The 14,668-nt window shown below is 46.8% G+C and overlaps 1 protein-coding gene across 5 annotated transcripts in view; it reads left to right on the forward strand.

The window, feature by feature from the left end:
• Positions 1 to 14,668, forward strand: part of Asap2 (ArfGAP with SH3 domain, ankyrin repeat and PH domain 2) — a 157,380-nt gene that overhangs the window by 101,105 nt on the left and 41,607 nt on the right. For 3 of the 5 annotated variants that reach the window (XM_029484885.1, XM_029484887.1, XM_029484886.1), the window contains exons 8-13: positions 811 to 886; positions 1,165 to 1,251; positions 2,367 to 2,375; positions 5,908 to 6,011; positions 6,122 to 6,191; positions 11,440 to 11,527. In XM_029484885.1, coding sequence (XP_029340745.1) covers positions 811 to 886; positions 1,165 to 1,251; positions 2,367 to 2,375; positions 5,908 to 6,011; positions 6,122 to 6,191; positions 11,440 to 11,527 — 434 coding nt within the window. The remainder of the gene's footprint in view (positions 1 to 810; positions 887 to 1,164; positions 1,252 to 2,366; positions 2,376 to 5,907; positions 6,012 to 6,121; positions 6,192 to 11,439; positions 11,528 to 14,668) is intronic. The other 2 variants (XM_021178724.2, XM_021178725.2) reach the window with 1 other exon arrangement.

A 14,668-nucleotide genomic window follows, 5' to 3' on the forward strand; every position in this document is an offset into this window, starting at 1 on the left:
GCAGGAGGCTCACAGTGTGTGTAAATGTAGTCTGCCAAAGGAAGGTTATGGTAGCAGGTGAGGTAGCTGGTCACAGCATATCAGAAAGCAAAGAGAGGAGTGCCGCCTTTGGCTTGGTGCCTCCTTTTTATTCAGTCAGGGATCCCAGCTCATGGGAAGGTTGTCCCCAATATTCACATTGGTCTTTCTTGCCTCCTCTCTGGAAATGCCCTTGCACACAGACCCAGATGTGGGTCTCTTAGGTCCTGAATCCAGCCAGGTTGACCAGCACGCTTCAGGCTGTGCTGAAGACCAGCAACATCGCCTTTGTCTTAAGTGACCTGACAGCCACCAGTCCCTATCGTGAGGAGATTCCTTTTGCTGTCTAACCTTTAAAACCCACCATGCTCTTCCACGTGCCGACGGAGCCCAGTCATCCACGTGTGCCAAAGTTGCCTGGTTTCTCTCTTGTACTCTCCCACTTCACTGTTTCCCGTTGGGGGAATTCTCTAGTGTACACTCTTGTCTGTATCCCATGGCTTTTTGGCCTTGAAGCCCTTGCTGCCACTGTTAGGAGAGTCTGGTTTCCATTTATTAACTGGAAAATCAGGTCTCCTGTTATGTGGGTCAAAAAAAAAAAGTCACAAATGCTCAGGCTTATAATTCGTTTTAGGTTCATTTACAATTTTGTCGTTTTATTCTGGTTTTGCCGGATAGTTTCTGTCCCTCCAGGAATCAAATCCTGTCCAGCCGCCTCCCCTTGATAAGTCTTGCCTCTAACAGCCTTCTTCTCCCTTGTGACAGGCAGTCTCTGCTTTTTCTCTCCCCCAGTTTTTTCCAGGATGGATTGAAAGCAGTAGAAAGCCTCAAGCCTTCCATCGAGACACTCTCCACGGACCTCCACACCGTGAGTAGGCGCCCCTGTGCTGTTTAGTCACCCTTTCAGCTGGTAGCACAGTCAGGCCCTGTTCTATAACCTCCCGTATGCATGCTGTGCTGTCTGGAAATGACTGGTGCTTCTGGAGCAGGGCTGAGGGATGTGAACAGGCTACCCGTGTGCGTGTGCGTGTGTGTGTGGGTGTGTGTGCGCGCGCGCGTGCGTGCTCTTGTGTGGCAACACCACGATCTGCCACATCTAAGGTGCACCCGGGTTTTATTTTTCTCTGCTCTGCTTGCTTTTCAAAGATCAAACAGGCCCAGGATGAGGAACGGCGACAGCTGATACAACTTCGAGATATTTTGAAGTCAGCATTGCAGGTGGAACAGAAAGAGGTGAGGGGATTTAAGATTGAAGGATCACAGTCCCACCCCCCCACCCCCCCACCCCCACCCCCACCGCCAATGCCTTAGAGTTAGGGGCTGAGGAATATGACATCTGTATCTATCAGGGGCTCACAGGACCATGTCTATCAGCCCTAAAATGTCTTGCTGTTTGAAATTTTATAAGGATATCTATCTTGAGATAGTTACTTCTAGGAGCAGCAACCACTGTGGGCCTGAGTGGCCAGGTGTGGTACCTTCCTGCTCTGCCAGTTTCTGGTGGTTCCATTTATCTCATGTGTACCCTGAGTTCTATCCCTAGACTCTGTGGCTTCCCTGTTGTGCTCTGTGTGAACTCTCCCCATGTGAACTTTACCCTGTGTGAACTTTCTCTGGTCTACGGAGTAGGAACCGAACAGATTCCCTTAAAGCCCAAGAGGGCTCTATCTGTGAAGAGTTGGGTTGGGTGTAGTGAGTGGCACTTAGAAGGCTGAGGCAGGAGGACCACCATGAGTTTGAGGCCAACTGGTGTTGCATAGTGAATTCCAGGCCAGGGTGAACTATATAATGAGATCTTGCATAAAAATAAAAAGTAAAAATGGGAAGGGAGCCAATACGATGGCTCAGAGAGTTCAGCTCCCAGATGCTGCCGTGGAAGGAGGAGAGAACCAAGCCCTGAAGACACCTGTCCTGGCCCTTGCCTGGCCCCTCGCACACATAGACGTGCACACATAGACGTGCACACACTCTAACAACGATGCTTTTGCAAAGAGGAGAAGAGTTAGCTTTCCATAGGGTTGCACTTAAGTGACCAGCGGGTCTGGTTCTTCTCCATCGTTCCTTTGGTATGGTGATATCTTTGAGTCCCCCACACATCACCAAGTGATAACAATGTGGTTTGGCTATTATAATGGATAACTTTGTCTCTAGTCCATTGTTGAGGTTAGCCCTGAACTCAGAGACATTCTCTTGCCTCAACCCCTGAGTACTGGGATGTAATGAGAATTTAATGTAAATCCTCTTAGCTTTCAGTAAATTTAAGTCAGTACTTAACAAAACATAATTCTCAGACTGTAACTGAATTTTGTTGTTTTTCTCCTAAATGCATTTACCTTTTGTGACCGAAGTCTAGGAGAGTAAGTACCCAGTATTTTCACAAATTCCAGAGTTTTGCATGTCTTATTCATAGCTATTTCTTCATACATCTTAATGGCTGATTCATTTCAGCTTTCAATGTCTCCACTTTGACTGTAGTAGATGATTTTACTGTAAAGATTGCAGAATTTGGATGCATAAGACAAGGGTAATGGAAAATTCCCAAGTTTAGATTAGACTTCCGCTGCCGTGCTTTCCTGAGAATGGAGCTGTTTAACCTCCCCCGGCCCCCTTACCCGGCACCCCCTGCTCTGTATGCCCTTCTAGTGCATCCCAAGTCCTTTCTCAGCAGGACTGCCTCTGAGCACCTTCTCCATAATGCTGCTTTGCTAGAGATTGCTCACAGCATGGTGACCTTGTCCTAGTCCAGGAAGTGCAAGTCTTGTGATTTGAGACCACAGCCTCACAATAGGTAGAAGAGACAGTGCCTGACATTGACGTGGCTGTTCTCTAGAGCACTGGTGGGGAGCTTTTTATTTTTGGTCTAAGGAGACTCTTAACTCAGGAAGAAACAACGCAGTTTATGAGGCATGGCTGTGTTGGCAGCCACTGGGACACCAAGACTGTGATGGGTCAGGTGGTGCAGGATTTGAGGTCTGAGGAAATTGGCTTCATCAGAGAGCTGTTACTGACAGGTACTAATTCATTTCTTCAGCTATGGAGCCCCTAGATGCAGTAGTAAACCATGTGCTCACCCTCAGTGTCTGAGCTATAATGGACAACTCCACTGTTGATTATTGCCAGTATATCCTGCTTCAGTCCTCCCCGCTTCAGTCCTCCCAGCTTCAGTCCTCCCCGCTTTAGTTCTCCCTGCTTCAGTCCTCCCTGCTTCAGTCCTCCCCGCTTCAGTCCTCCCAGCTAGCCTCTTCTCTCCCCTACAACTTGATGCTCCTACTCTTTTTTAATTTTTTTGTTTATTTTATGTATATAAGTGCACTGTAGCTGTCTTCAGGCACACCAGAAGAGAGCATCAAATCTCATTACAGATGGTTGTGAGCCACCATGTGGTTGCTAGGAATTGGACTCAGGACCTCTGGAAGAGCTGTTGGTGCTCTTAACTGCCATGTTATCTCTCTAGCCTTCCTACTCTTGCTCAAGCCCCACCCTCCTGTTATAGGCCCAGGACTCGGAATTTGGCTCCCCAGTCATAGGTCCTACCTGCATCACTTTTCCCCTACTAGTCCTGCCTCCCTGCCCCAGTGTGAACATTTCAGATGTGTACCACACCCAGCTCAAATGAGTCTTTGGTGGGCTTAATTTTAGTCTTCCATAAAGAGTCATGACCAAGGCAGGATTTCTTACAGTGTAGAAAGCTAGGTTTGCCCTAGGTATTCTGAGACTTAAAGTACTGTCCTTTAGGGAGAGTGTGAGGCCCGAGGCTACACTCCTGTAAGGAGTATAGAGTCAGCACCCAGACATTGGCTTTCATGGATCTGGTATCAGGTATATAACAAGACTTAACAGTTTTACACATAAGCAGTACTCCCCCCAATACATCCAGTGGTTCAGCGCTCTCTGCATCAAAATCCCAGATGCCTTTTTGCAGAAATTGACAAGCTGACTCTGAAATGTATATGGAAATGCAGAAGGATTCTGAATATCCAAAGCAATCATGAAAGAGAGCAAGGTTAGAGAACTCACACCACCTGACTTCAGAACTGACCACAAAGCTGTAACGAATGGGTGCAGGGCAGTGGTGTGGTGTCGGAATGTGAAGAATGGGTGTGCAGAGGGATGTCACAGGATTGAGCTCAGTCAGAAACCATGCCTTTATGGTCAGTAGACTCCACCAGTGTTGCCAGGACTGTGGGAAAAGAGTAGCCTTGAGACATCTGTGTCCCCATCAGAAATGGAGGGAATCTGAAACCGTGCCTCACATCATAACCTTAAATTAACTCAAAGAGAGCTGTAAAACTTTCAAAAGACTTATTTATAGCTACAACCTCCATGATCTTAAATTAGGTGGTGGTTTCTTATATGTATATATGTTTGACCCCTAAAGTACAAATTACAAAAATATCCTAAATTGGGAAGAGTCCATGAGGCTTGCTGTCCCTTGAAGCCAAAGCCTGTACTGTGACTATCAAGCTGGCTGTTGTGCCTCCTGGCTCAGTGCATGTCTCTTCTTCCCTGAGTCCTGGCCACCACTCCCACTCTTGTCTCTTGACTTCTAACTCCCTTGCCTTGAATAGTTGTTTGTTTGTTTTGTTGTTGTTGTTTTTTAAAAAGACCTTTGAGAGACTCTTCCAGGCTTTCTTCAGAATGCACTTTTGGTCCCTCCATTCTTGGGTGTTTTTAATTCTTTGTTGGGCTTGGATTACGTTGACTGTCATATATTAGTCTCTTCATTGTCTGGCCACTGCCTTTGCTTTCTTGGGAGTGATCAGCTGCTGCTTGACACCTGGAAGGAAGTTGTCCCTAGTCTCTGGGTCTTCCAGCGTGGCTTGATGGAAGGAGGGTGGCATCGGAACTTATCTTCTGTTCTACACTCTGCTCTGGCTTTGAGAGGCTCTGCCCCTTAAGCAAAGCTCTTAATATCATCACAACTGCTTCCTCAGGAGAAGAGAACCAGTTTGACAGAATCCACAATAAACACAAAAGGTCTTGGCTCTTGCCTAGTTGTGAGCTGTTAGTGGGATCTTCCGGCTTACTCCCATAGGTCTGCTGGAATCCAGTACTGGCTGGTCACTCCTTGTACTCAGTGTGAGATGGGGGCCTGTCATGACTGGCACTGGCCTGGGTTCTGGAGACTTCCCACTGGTTCTTGCTCTGAGAAACTCTAGTACTAGAGTTTGTCATTGGGTGGATGTACGCTGTGAGTCTCAGCTGAGCACATGCATGCCCTCTGCTCTTGTGGTATGCTTAGTCAGTGTTAGAACAATTAGGAACAGCGACACCCACCTACCACACATGTGTGTGCACACCATGAGGTTGATGAGGCGAGCGGGGGAATATTTGACCAATGCTCTTATGTACCAGGTGTTTTACATATGTGACTGTATGTATCCTTAGCACATTTACTGTCTTATTGAGTGTTTCCTGTTGTCCAAGAAAGAAACTGAGGTAGAAAGACCAAATAGCTTTCTTTTTCTTTTGCCCATGCGGTAAGCAGTGATCTTTCTCAATATATTGTAGAACCTTCCTTCTCAAGGCTTCAACACCAGGATCCCCTAGCCATTGCCAGGGTCCAAATTAAAATCCAGCACTTCCAAGGCGGCATATTAAAGCCAGATTAGAAGTACTGATGGTCTAGGGGGAGATGGAAGTGCTGGGATGGAATTCAGGGTCAGCCACATGCAAGGCAATATTCTAACACTCAGCTCCTCGACACCACACTAGAAACACTGGCTTTGACATTTCCTTCCATAGCCTATAAATGGCCTTTATGAGAGGGGAAGTTTTATAATAATAATAAAATATTTACACATATGTTTCTCTTTATGTAGTGATTTAAAAAAAAAACTGAGACTTAAACAAGATACATTAAAAAGCAGTTTCTTGGCCACATTTCAGGACTCACAACTTCGCCAAAGTACAGCCTACAGCTTACATCAACCTCAGGGAAACAAGGAACATGGAACAGAGAGGAACGGGAATCTCTACAAGAAGAGCGATGGGTAGGTGACTAGCCAGCTCGGTGCTGGGTTGGAGCGTGGCTGATTATCTCCTGTGTTCTATCTCCTGAGTTCTTTTCTAAACTCTCCCAATCTCCCCTCTTCTCCTTAAGGATCCGAAAAGTGTGGCAGAAGAGGAAGTGTTCCGTTAAAAATGGCTTCCTCACCATCTCCCACGGCACGGTGAGTATCTTTTAATCAGCACTCTCGGCTGGGGATGGTTGCTGACGTCTGTTATGTGTGCTCTAGTGAGGACACATTCTCAAAATGTTTCCCCTTAAGAAACTTGTGTCCTTGCCTGTGTGGGGAGCACCTACACCCTGGGCATGCTCCTTTGGTCACTGTTCATGACATCACCAAATCCAGGACAAACCAGTCACTCAAGCCACTTTTCTTTTGTAGCCTTTGACTTCCAGAAACCGTCACACCTGTTGCCCCAGCTAACTTTATGCAGACATCCTCCTTACTTACAGAGACTTCTGCTGCCTCTAGAAAGAAAGGAATAATCTCTCTACTCCTCAGAATTTTGGGAACCACATCTAGAGAGAAAGGGAATCCATCTTCCTTACAGCAATGTCATGCACCTTAAGTTTTCCTACCTTTCTTCCTGTTTGTAAAAGCTCATGCACTGTAATCGAGCCTTGTATGGGCTGTGTGAGAATCAAATCACTTTCCAGTTTAGTTTCCAGAGATCAGGAACACTGCCACAGTCCTTTACTCTCTCCACCCAGTGGGGCTGGGGCTGGTGACACTGGTTGGGATTGTCAAAGCCAAGTTGGTCACCCCTTCATTGAATGCAGATGTGTAGTGTGTAACATATTACACACACACACACATATATAGATATAGATACAATACAGTCTTATACCACATATGTCCATTGGTCATGAGCATGGGCAATAACCTGAGCCTTTCTCTCAGACTTTTCTCCCATCCTACAGTCCCCTTAAGAAGCATAACTGGGCAGAAGCACAGATGGGTTTCTTGGACACATAGGAAGGTTTTAACTTAAGATGGGGTCTTAAGAAACTTAACTTTTGAGTAACAAAAAGTCTCAACGTGAAGAGTGTCATAGAAGCAAAGATGTTGCTGTGGGAGTCTGGGGATGGATTGCCCCCTTCACTTATGATTCCATTAAGGGCAAGACCCTAGAACATATTCTTAGCAAGTGTTGACCTGGTCTCTGTCACCTGTACCCAGGCCACTGACTCGGGAGAGTTTAGGTCATCCATCTTGCCATAACCCAGCTGCTCCTCACTCCTGAGCCTCAGTTAGGATCTTGATGTACTACTCTCTCCACACAGCAGGCGCACAGGAATGAGGGGCCTTACTGCTCAGACTAAGGGAAGTGTAACTGTGTGTGCATCCTATAGATGCAGAACACCAGGCCAGGACGGCTGGATTTCCCTGACAGGTCTCATGCTCTCTGATGTGGTTCATTTCCACAGTGCCCATTAGTTTGTTTTAGCTCAGACACACATCAGGTCGATGCAGAAGCCACTGTAGAGGAAGTTAGAACTCCCATGTTACAAGGCATAGCTGCTTTCTTGGGGTCCCTGAGGGGCCCTCCACTTAAATCAACAACAGGGCTGTGATCCCTTGGGCATGCCTGGTGATTCCATGATGGCATTCTAAGTGGCTTCAAGTGAGTTCCAGAGTTCCAGCTGGCTCTCCAAAGGCATAATGAAAATTCTTTAAATTTTGATGGGTTGCCCCAGTTCTGGGGCAGGCAGTAGTTATAATTATCTTCACAAGGATGCTGATGCTCTTCTTAGACAGTGGGTATGTATTTTTAAAAGCTGTGTTCTTTGAGTTGAATCCTCTCAAGGATCCTCCTCTTGTGGGGGGGGGGGAGGGTATCCTCTGGCTTTAGCAGCCACTTCCTCCTCTAGCTGTAAGTGGGTCCCAAGGCAGCCTCCACCTAACTACCCCAGAGGAGCCTGGATAGCAACTCCCGGATCCTGAAGGGTCCTCCATGTCCCTGTGCCATGCAAATGCTTGCATATTGCAGATGTAGAGGACTGGGGGGTGCATTATTTGCAGGTATGGGTTTTTATCTGGCTCCTATGTAGCTTGCTCATTTTGCCAATCGTTCCTGACTCTGCTTCATTACCAGCAGGAAAGGGGGACAGGTTTCCAAAGGTGGGTCTGAGGAAGTAGGAATCTAAGAGCAGCTGCTGGCACACAGCTGGAATAGGGTCTGTGGGAAGTGTAAGCTCCTAGGGTGTGCTTGCACTATGGGGAAGACATTCCCTTCTGGAAGCAGGCAGCCACTGGGAAGTGAAATTGCTGCACTCTTTACTCCCACAGAGGAGTACAGGTACCCTCTAGGATGGGTACAGGGAGAGCCTGCGTAGGTACTGCCACATCAGGTCAGCAGGTTTGTTTCTGGCATTGGGAAAGTCTTTCTGGGGGTGAGAGTTCTTATTAGGAGTCTTCTTGACGGAAGTCCCACCACTGCCACCCCACCAAGGCCTGAGCGCTGCATTGTGCTGGAAGAGTTCCCTGCTGCTTAAGAGGGCCCAACATTTTAGTATGTATGTATGTATGTATGTATGTATGTATGTATGTATGTATGTGTGTGTATGTATGTATGTATGTATATATGTATGTATTTCTAAGAAAATGTATAACTCTGGCCAATTGGGAACTCACTGTATAGACCAGGCTAGCCTTGAACTCACGGAAGTCTATCTGTTTCTGCATCCTGAGTGCTGGGATTAAAAGCATGTGCCATCACACCTGGCCAGCCCAACATTTTAAAAAGTAATTGTTATTCACTTGGAGGGAAGAGTACAAGTTTATATTTTAAAGTGTTTTAAGGACTGGAGATAGTGGTAAGTGGTAGGCTGCTTGCCATATGTATGGCAAAAAAAAAAAAAAAAAGGCCTGGGGTATTTAATAGAAAGTAGAATGGTACAATCAAGTCGGAGAATCACTAATAACCTGTGACCCTCATGCTGCGAGCTCTAAGACTGGTAGGATCTTCCCAGTTGCTAGTTTCCTGCTAAACCCAGGCTGCCTTGGGAAGGAAACAGCACTNTTNTNTTTTTTTTTTTTTTTTTTTTTTGGTTTTTCGAGACAGGGTTTCTCTGTGTAGCCCTGGCTGTCCTGGAACTCCCTTTGTAGACCAAGCTGGCCTCGAACTCAGAAATCCGCCTGCCTCTGCCTCCCGAGTGCTGGGATTAAAGGCGTGCGCCACCACGCCCGGCCCACAGCACTGTACTCTAGCTAAATTGAATAATGACTTTTTTTTCCCCAAAATGGCAGCAAGGAGGGGATTTGATGGATAGAATGTTCTCTTGTAAGTTTCCCTCACACCTTTGTTGGTAGCTAATAACCCAAATGAGCAGAAAGTAAGCAGTCTTTAAAGTGGAACCTGTAAGAGCTAGCGGTGTTTAAGATGCTTGTTGCGTGTCTCTGGGTCCTTCTTGGCTGCAGCCTTTAACATGTAGCTATGTTCATGGCCTCAAATCCCTAGTCCAGATGAAGCTCTGGATCCTTCTCTGTGCTGGGCTGTCATTTCCTTCAAGTGATGGTTGAAGTGTCTTTGAAGATAATTCAAGGTAGAGAGTGACCACGGGGTGGGAAGGTGACAGACAGAAGTGGGGAGAGAGGAAATGTATAACTCAAATTGTGGCTCTTAAATGTATCCTGGTATCCGCCATGGCTAGCTGCATAAGACCTACCAATGAGCAAGCCAGCTACCATCCTTGCATGGATGGGTAGTTCACATACTGAGTTGCTATGACAGAGTTGTTGGCAGAGGGAGACTCAAATCTTTTTTGAAAATGTAGCCACTGGTTAGCTTCCCATGCTGCAGTGGATGACCCCACACCCATGTACATGTGGGTAGCACTAACTGGACAACCAAAAGACATGCAGTTTGGAGGAGGGAAGGTAAGGTGGTCTGAGGGGTAGATAGGATTATATTTCATTGTGTACATATATGAAATTCTCTAAAACTTTAAATGTAAGTGCAGGTGAATGCCCATCTTCTCTGGAAACCATGTCAAAGCCAGGGAGGTGACAGTAAATGTTCAGTGTGTGGAACCCTGCATGTTTGTTGGAGCCCTGCTCCCCAACTCCCTGACTCCCTGGCTGCTCAGCCCAGGTCATGTGATTTCATTTGTTCATGTTATCTGTGTACACACCTTTAATCCCAGCACTTGGGAGACAGAGGCAAGCCTGGTGTGAGTTTAAGGCCAGCCTGGTCTACAGAGAGAGTTCCAGGACAGCTAGTACTACCAGGACTACATAAAGAAACCCTGTCTTAAACAAACAAAAACATCAAAATGACCACAAACCACAAGGGTGCTAGATAAACCTGATCATGTAGTTTTTATTTTCAGATTTCAGATCTTCTTCATCCTTTGTCATATACAGATTTCACAAGTTGCAGGGATCTGACCCATTTTAATGGAGACTACTACACCCCCACCCCCAGCTCTGTAAAGTAAATGGCAAGAATTCCCAGGTCTGCAAGGGCAAGAGCCTCTGTCAGGCCTGCCCTGCTATAGGTACAGACATGTCTCTGGATTAATCCCAAATCTAGGTCATGTATCTTGAAGCGTCTAGTGACCGAGGAGAGCAAAGAGTGAGAATAGTTTAAGACTTAGTATTTATTATTATTTTATGTATATGGGCGTTTTGACTGCATGTATGTATGTCCCAAGTGTGTGCCTGGTACCCGTAGAGGCCAGAAAAAGGCATCAGATTTTCTGGAGCTGGAGTTCCAAGTTGAGCCACCCAAGTGAGTGATGGGAACCAACCTGAGTTCCTCTGTAAGAGCAACAACTGCTCTTCGTTAATGAGCCATCTCTCCGGCCCCCCATTCTCTGTTCCCCTCTCCCCTTTTTAATTGAAACCAATAAAATGTGTTGTGATCTTTTGTATGTGGAATATGTTTCCTGAAAACAAGTGACAGTGGTGGTTGGATTTTAGGGTTGTGAATTGTTGCCTGTGCTCGTTTTAGATAGTCAGAACAAACAAAGGACACACAACACACAGACCACACCCTTTCATGTGCATACACATAACACACACACCCTTGTGTGTGCATGTGCCGAATGACTTTTCTTGGAAGTAGTGTTTCCACTTAGGAGAACACTTTGAAAAGCTCATGAAATGAAGCTGCGTGCTTGCTCAAGCCACCTCAAGGTGTCAGAACCCTGTGTCTCAGTCTCTTAGCTCTGGAGCAACCACCAACCCTACACAGGCCTGACCCTCGCCCTGTCAGATGGGTTGTATAGACTGCTGGTTGTGCCCTGGGAGAAAGCTGTTATGGAGCTGAGATCCAAGGACCCCACCCCACCGCCAGCATTCCTCTGTGTGTCCCACCCCTGGAAACCTTATGTAAACTAGTAAGAGGTCTGCTCTTGAGGACTGTCTACCACTGCCCACAGACCTGCTTTTTTTTTTTTTTAAACAGGCCAACCGGCCACCTGCCAAGCTCAACCTACTAACCTGCCAGGTGAAGACCAATCCCGAGGAGAAGAAGTGTTTCGACCTCATATCACGTAAGTTCTTTCCCAGACTGAGCAATGGCCATTTTACGCATACCTGGAGCTTCAGCCTTTTGAAGGCCGTAAGGTAGTCTTAAGGTGGTTGGGTATTATGGCATAAGCTTGTAAAACTAGCACTCAGGAGGCTGAGACAGGAGGATTACGAGTTTGAGGCCAGTGATCTGCCTCTTATCTTTCTAGTGCTGATTGGTGGCTTGCTGGCCCTTGGGTTAGAATTGGCCTTTGAAGCCAACCCTGTTCCATCTGCTCTGTAAATTGAGAACCACCCTCTCCACTTGAGCCTCAGCTACTTGGTCCATAAGCAGACAGACTGCTCTGGATGAATCTCAGCCCTAAAACCCTTTCACCTGCCTTCTTCAAATGACAGTTTTGCTGTGTGGAGTTTCTATAATTTATTTGTGTGGTGTTTTAAATGCTATATCTGGAGGCCAGTGAGGTGGCTCAGTGGGTTAAAGTCCCTTGGCTGCCAAGCCTGACAACCTGTGTTTTATTCCTGGATCTCATGTGGTAGAAGGAGCAAATCTATTCCTGCAGGTTACACACACACACACACACACATACACACACACACACATACACACACATATACACACACATACACACACATATACACACACATACACATACATACACACACACATACACACATATACACACACACATACACACACACACACACCATGGTACACATAAGTCCCCTCCCTACACAAAACATAAATAAATGTAATAAGGTTTTTTTTTTAAAGCTCAAAACAAAAATGATTAGGTTTTTAATTATAGCCCATTAACTTGAGTTTTTTAAAAGTTGTTTATTTTTCCCACTACAGAATTTGCATTTTTGCTCCTGTGTATTTCTCAGCTTTGTGGTGTACACAAAAGAACTGCCATAACCAGCAATTACAGAAATCGTTTACTCAGAACCTTCCAGAAACAAGGAAGGGGCTCATGACATCTTAAGGAAAATATGATAAATAGCTTTTGTCCCCCGTCATTGTGCGTGGCATGATTATAGTTCAGGAAAGGGTGGGCCAGTCTTCCCTCTGAAGTGGTGTCCCCAGCAATCCAGCACAGCAGTGGAGTTTACACAAAGCACTAGCCTGAGGGGCCTAGGCTGGTGGCGTGTCCAGTCAATCCTAGCATGCCATCCCACGGTCTGATTAATTCTTCAGACCACATGACTGAGACCTCAGAGCCAGTGAGATGTGATTTAACATTCAAAGCAGATTGAGAAGTCTGGTCAAGCCACCGTCTCCACCACCTGTGTGGCTTGTACCCCTCAGCAGGCTTCAATCTGCAGACCCACTGCACTGAGCCACAGGCCAAGCTCAGCTAGGTGACAGGGGAGCCATCTTTATGCTGAGCTAGGGAGATTGCTCAGTGGGTTAGAGCACTTGCTGTAAGCATGTGCCTCTAACTCCAACTCTGTGAGGGAGGGAGAGACAGGATCACTGGGCTGGGGGAGGGGAGGGAAAGAGGAAGGGAGAGAGAGAGAGAGAGAGAGATTGATTGTGTTGCTTCCTGTCTCCTCAGTCTGGTAGGTTCCATGTATAGCAAACCTTACTCTCAGAATTCCATCTACAATGTAAAAAGCTAAGCCTTGACTGTATTTTACATGTGACCACTGTGACCACTGCCGGGTCACCTCCTCTAGACTGTAACCTAAGGTTGAGTTAGAGGAGAAAACGTGATGGTGTCATTAGATGTCTGCTAGTGGTTGGAAAAGCAGGTTTTCAACCCTTCTTTTTTTAAAAAAAAAAAGATAGCCTGTTAAAAAGATGCTACCCTAGGTGTGAGTTCACTCGGGTACCCCAGCAGTACTTGATAGCCATCCGAGCTTGGCTGAGCTTTGAGGTAGGTGCAGCACCTCCTCAGCTGTCACCTCCAGAATGGCTCGTGGGTTCCCAGCAGACACCACAGTGCAGAAGCACTTGCTCCAGAACCTTTCTCCTGCGTGTTTTCAGCTCATCAGGGAGGAGTGAGCGCACATAGGAAGGGCACACAGGCCTGCTAGGTGTGAATCGTTGCATCCTGAGGATGTGGGTGAAGTGACTAGTGTGTGAGTCTGGTTATGCCCGAGGGCAGTGATGCAGACAGACTTCACCGTGATCACACTGTTGACTTTGTGGCAGCTTGAGGTGCTCCGTGAATCTTGGCCGCAACCACCGTTTGCTGTTGTGGCTATGCAGATGCAGAACACTAGTTATGTTGAAAACCTGTCTCACCCACTACCCCTGCTTGGTCTTCAAGGGGCAAAGTTAATTCCAGTCCTACCCAGTTTTCAACTCAGCAGATGTTCAAAGTATCTAATTTCTCTGGGAACATCTGGTGGGAATGCTCTCTGCAGAGCTGCTGGGGCTTAAGTTCATATAGAGAGACCTGAAGTTATCAGGAAAAATGTACTGACTAAAGCTCTGATGCCACTGCTGTCCTGAGAAGGCAGGAAGGATCGGGGTGGGGACTGGCTCATTTAGCACCCTATTCCCTCTGCCTCCTGACTAGTGGAGCAAATGCCATCACATGTCCTTGATTTTAACATAGTTGAGTTGTTGGGAAATCAAAGATGAACCCAATGCCAGGCCAAGAGACAGCAGCAGGCCTGTGAGAATGTAGCTGCACCCCAGGAGTCATCCTTCTCCTCACGGATCATTCTGTATTGAATCTGCTGAGAGGATGACAGGCTGGCTGGCTGCCTTGAGCTTCTGCCTGCAAGGCCCGCCCCCACTGTTATCTCCCGCTCCCAAACAGGGGCTTCCCATTCTGATCTAGAGGGAACTTGCTCCTCTAGGGGGATCTGTCTGCAGTAAAGCCAGCCCTTTGGGACCTGTCCAGTCTTGTGCCCTCAGGCACACTCTTGAGCCATTGTCTTTGAGCCACACAAGCACCCTAGGAAGGACCATGGTTAGAATTATGAGATAAGTTGGCCAGTCTCCCAGACAGGATGGAACTCAGAGGGCCTTGGTGGCATGCCTTTCTACAGCCCCAAAAGCTTCTCTTGTGGCAGAAGCTCATGGAAACTGTGCTGGTCTAGGTGGATTTCCAGAGAGCCTGCAGAGAGGGCGTTATGATTTGGACACTTTATACGGAATGACCTCCCATTTCTCCAGTGCCCAGTGGGATTACTGGCAGAATTAGTCA

Source organism: Mus caroli, chromosome 12 (assembly GCF_900094665.2).
Source record: "Mus caroli chromosome 12, CAROLI_EIJ_v1.1, whole genome shotgun sequence".
Taxonomy (NCBI): Eukaryota; Metazoa; Chordata; class Mammalia; order Rodentia; family Muridae; genus Mus; species Mus caroli.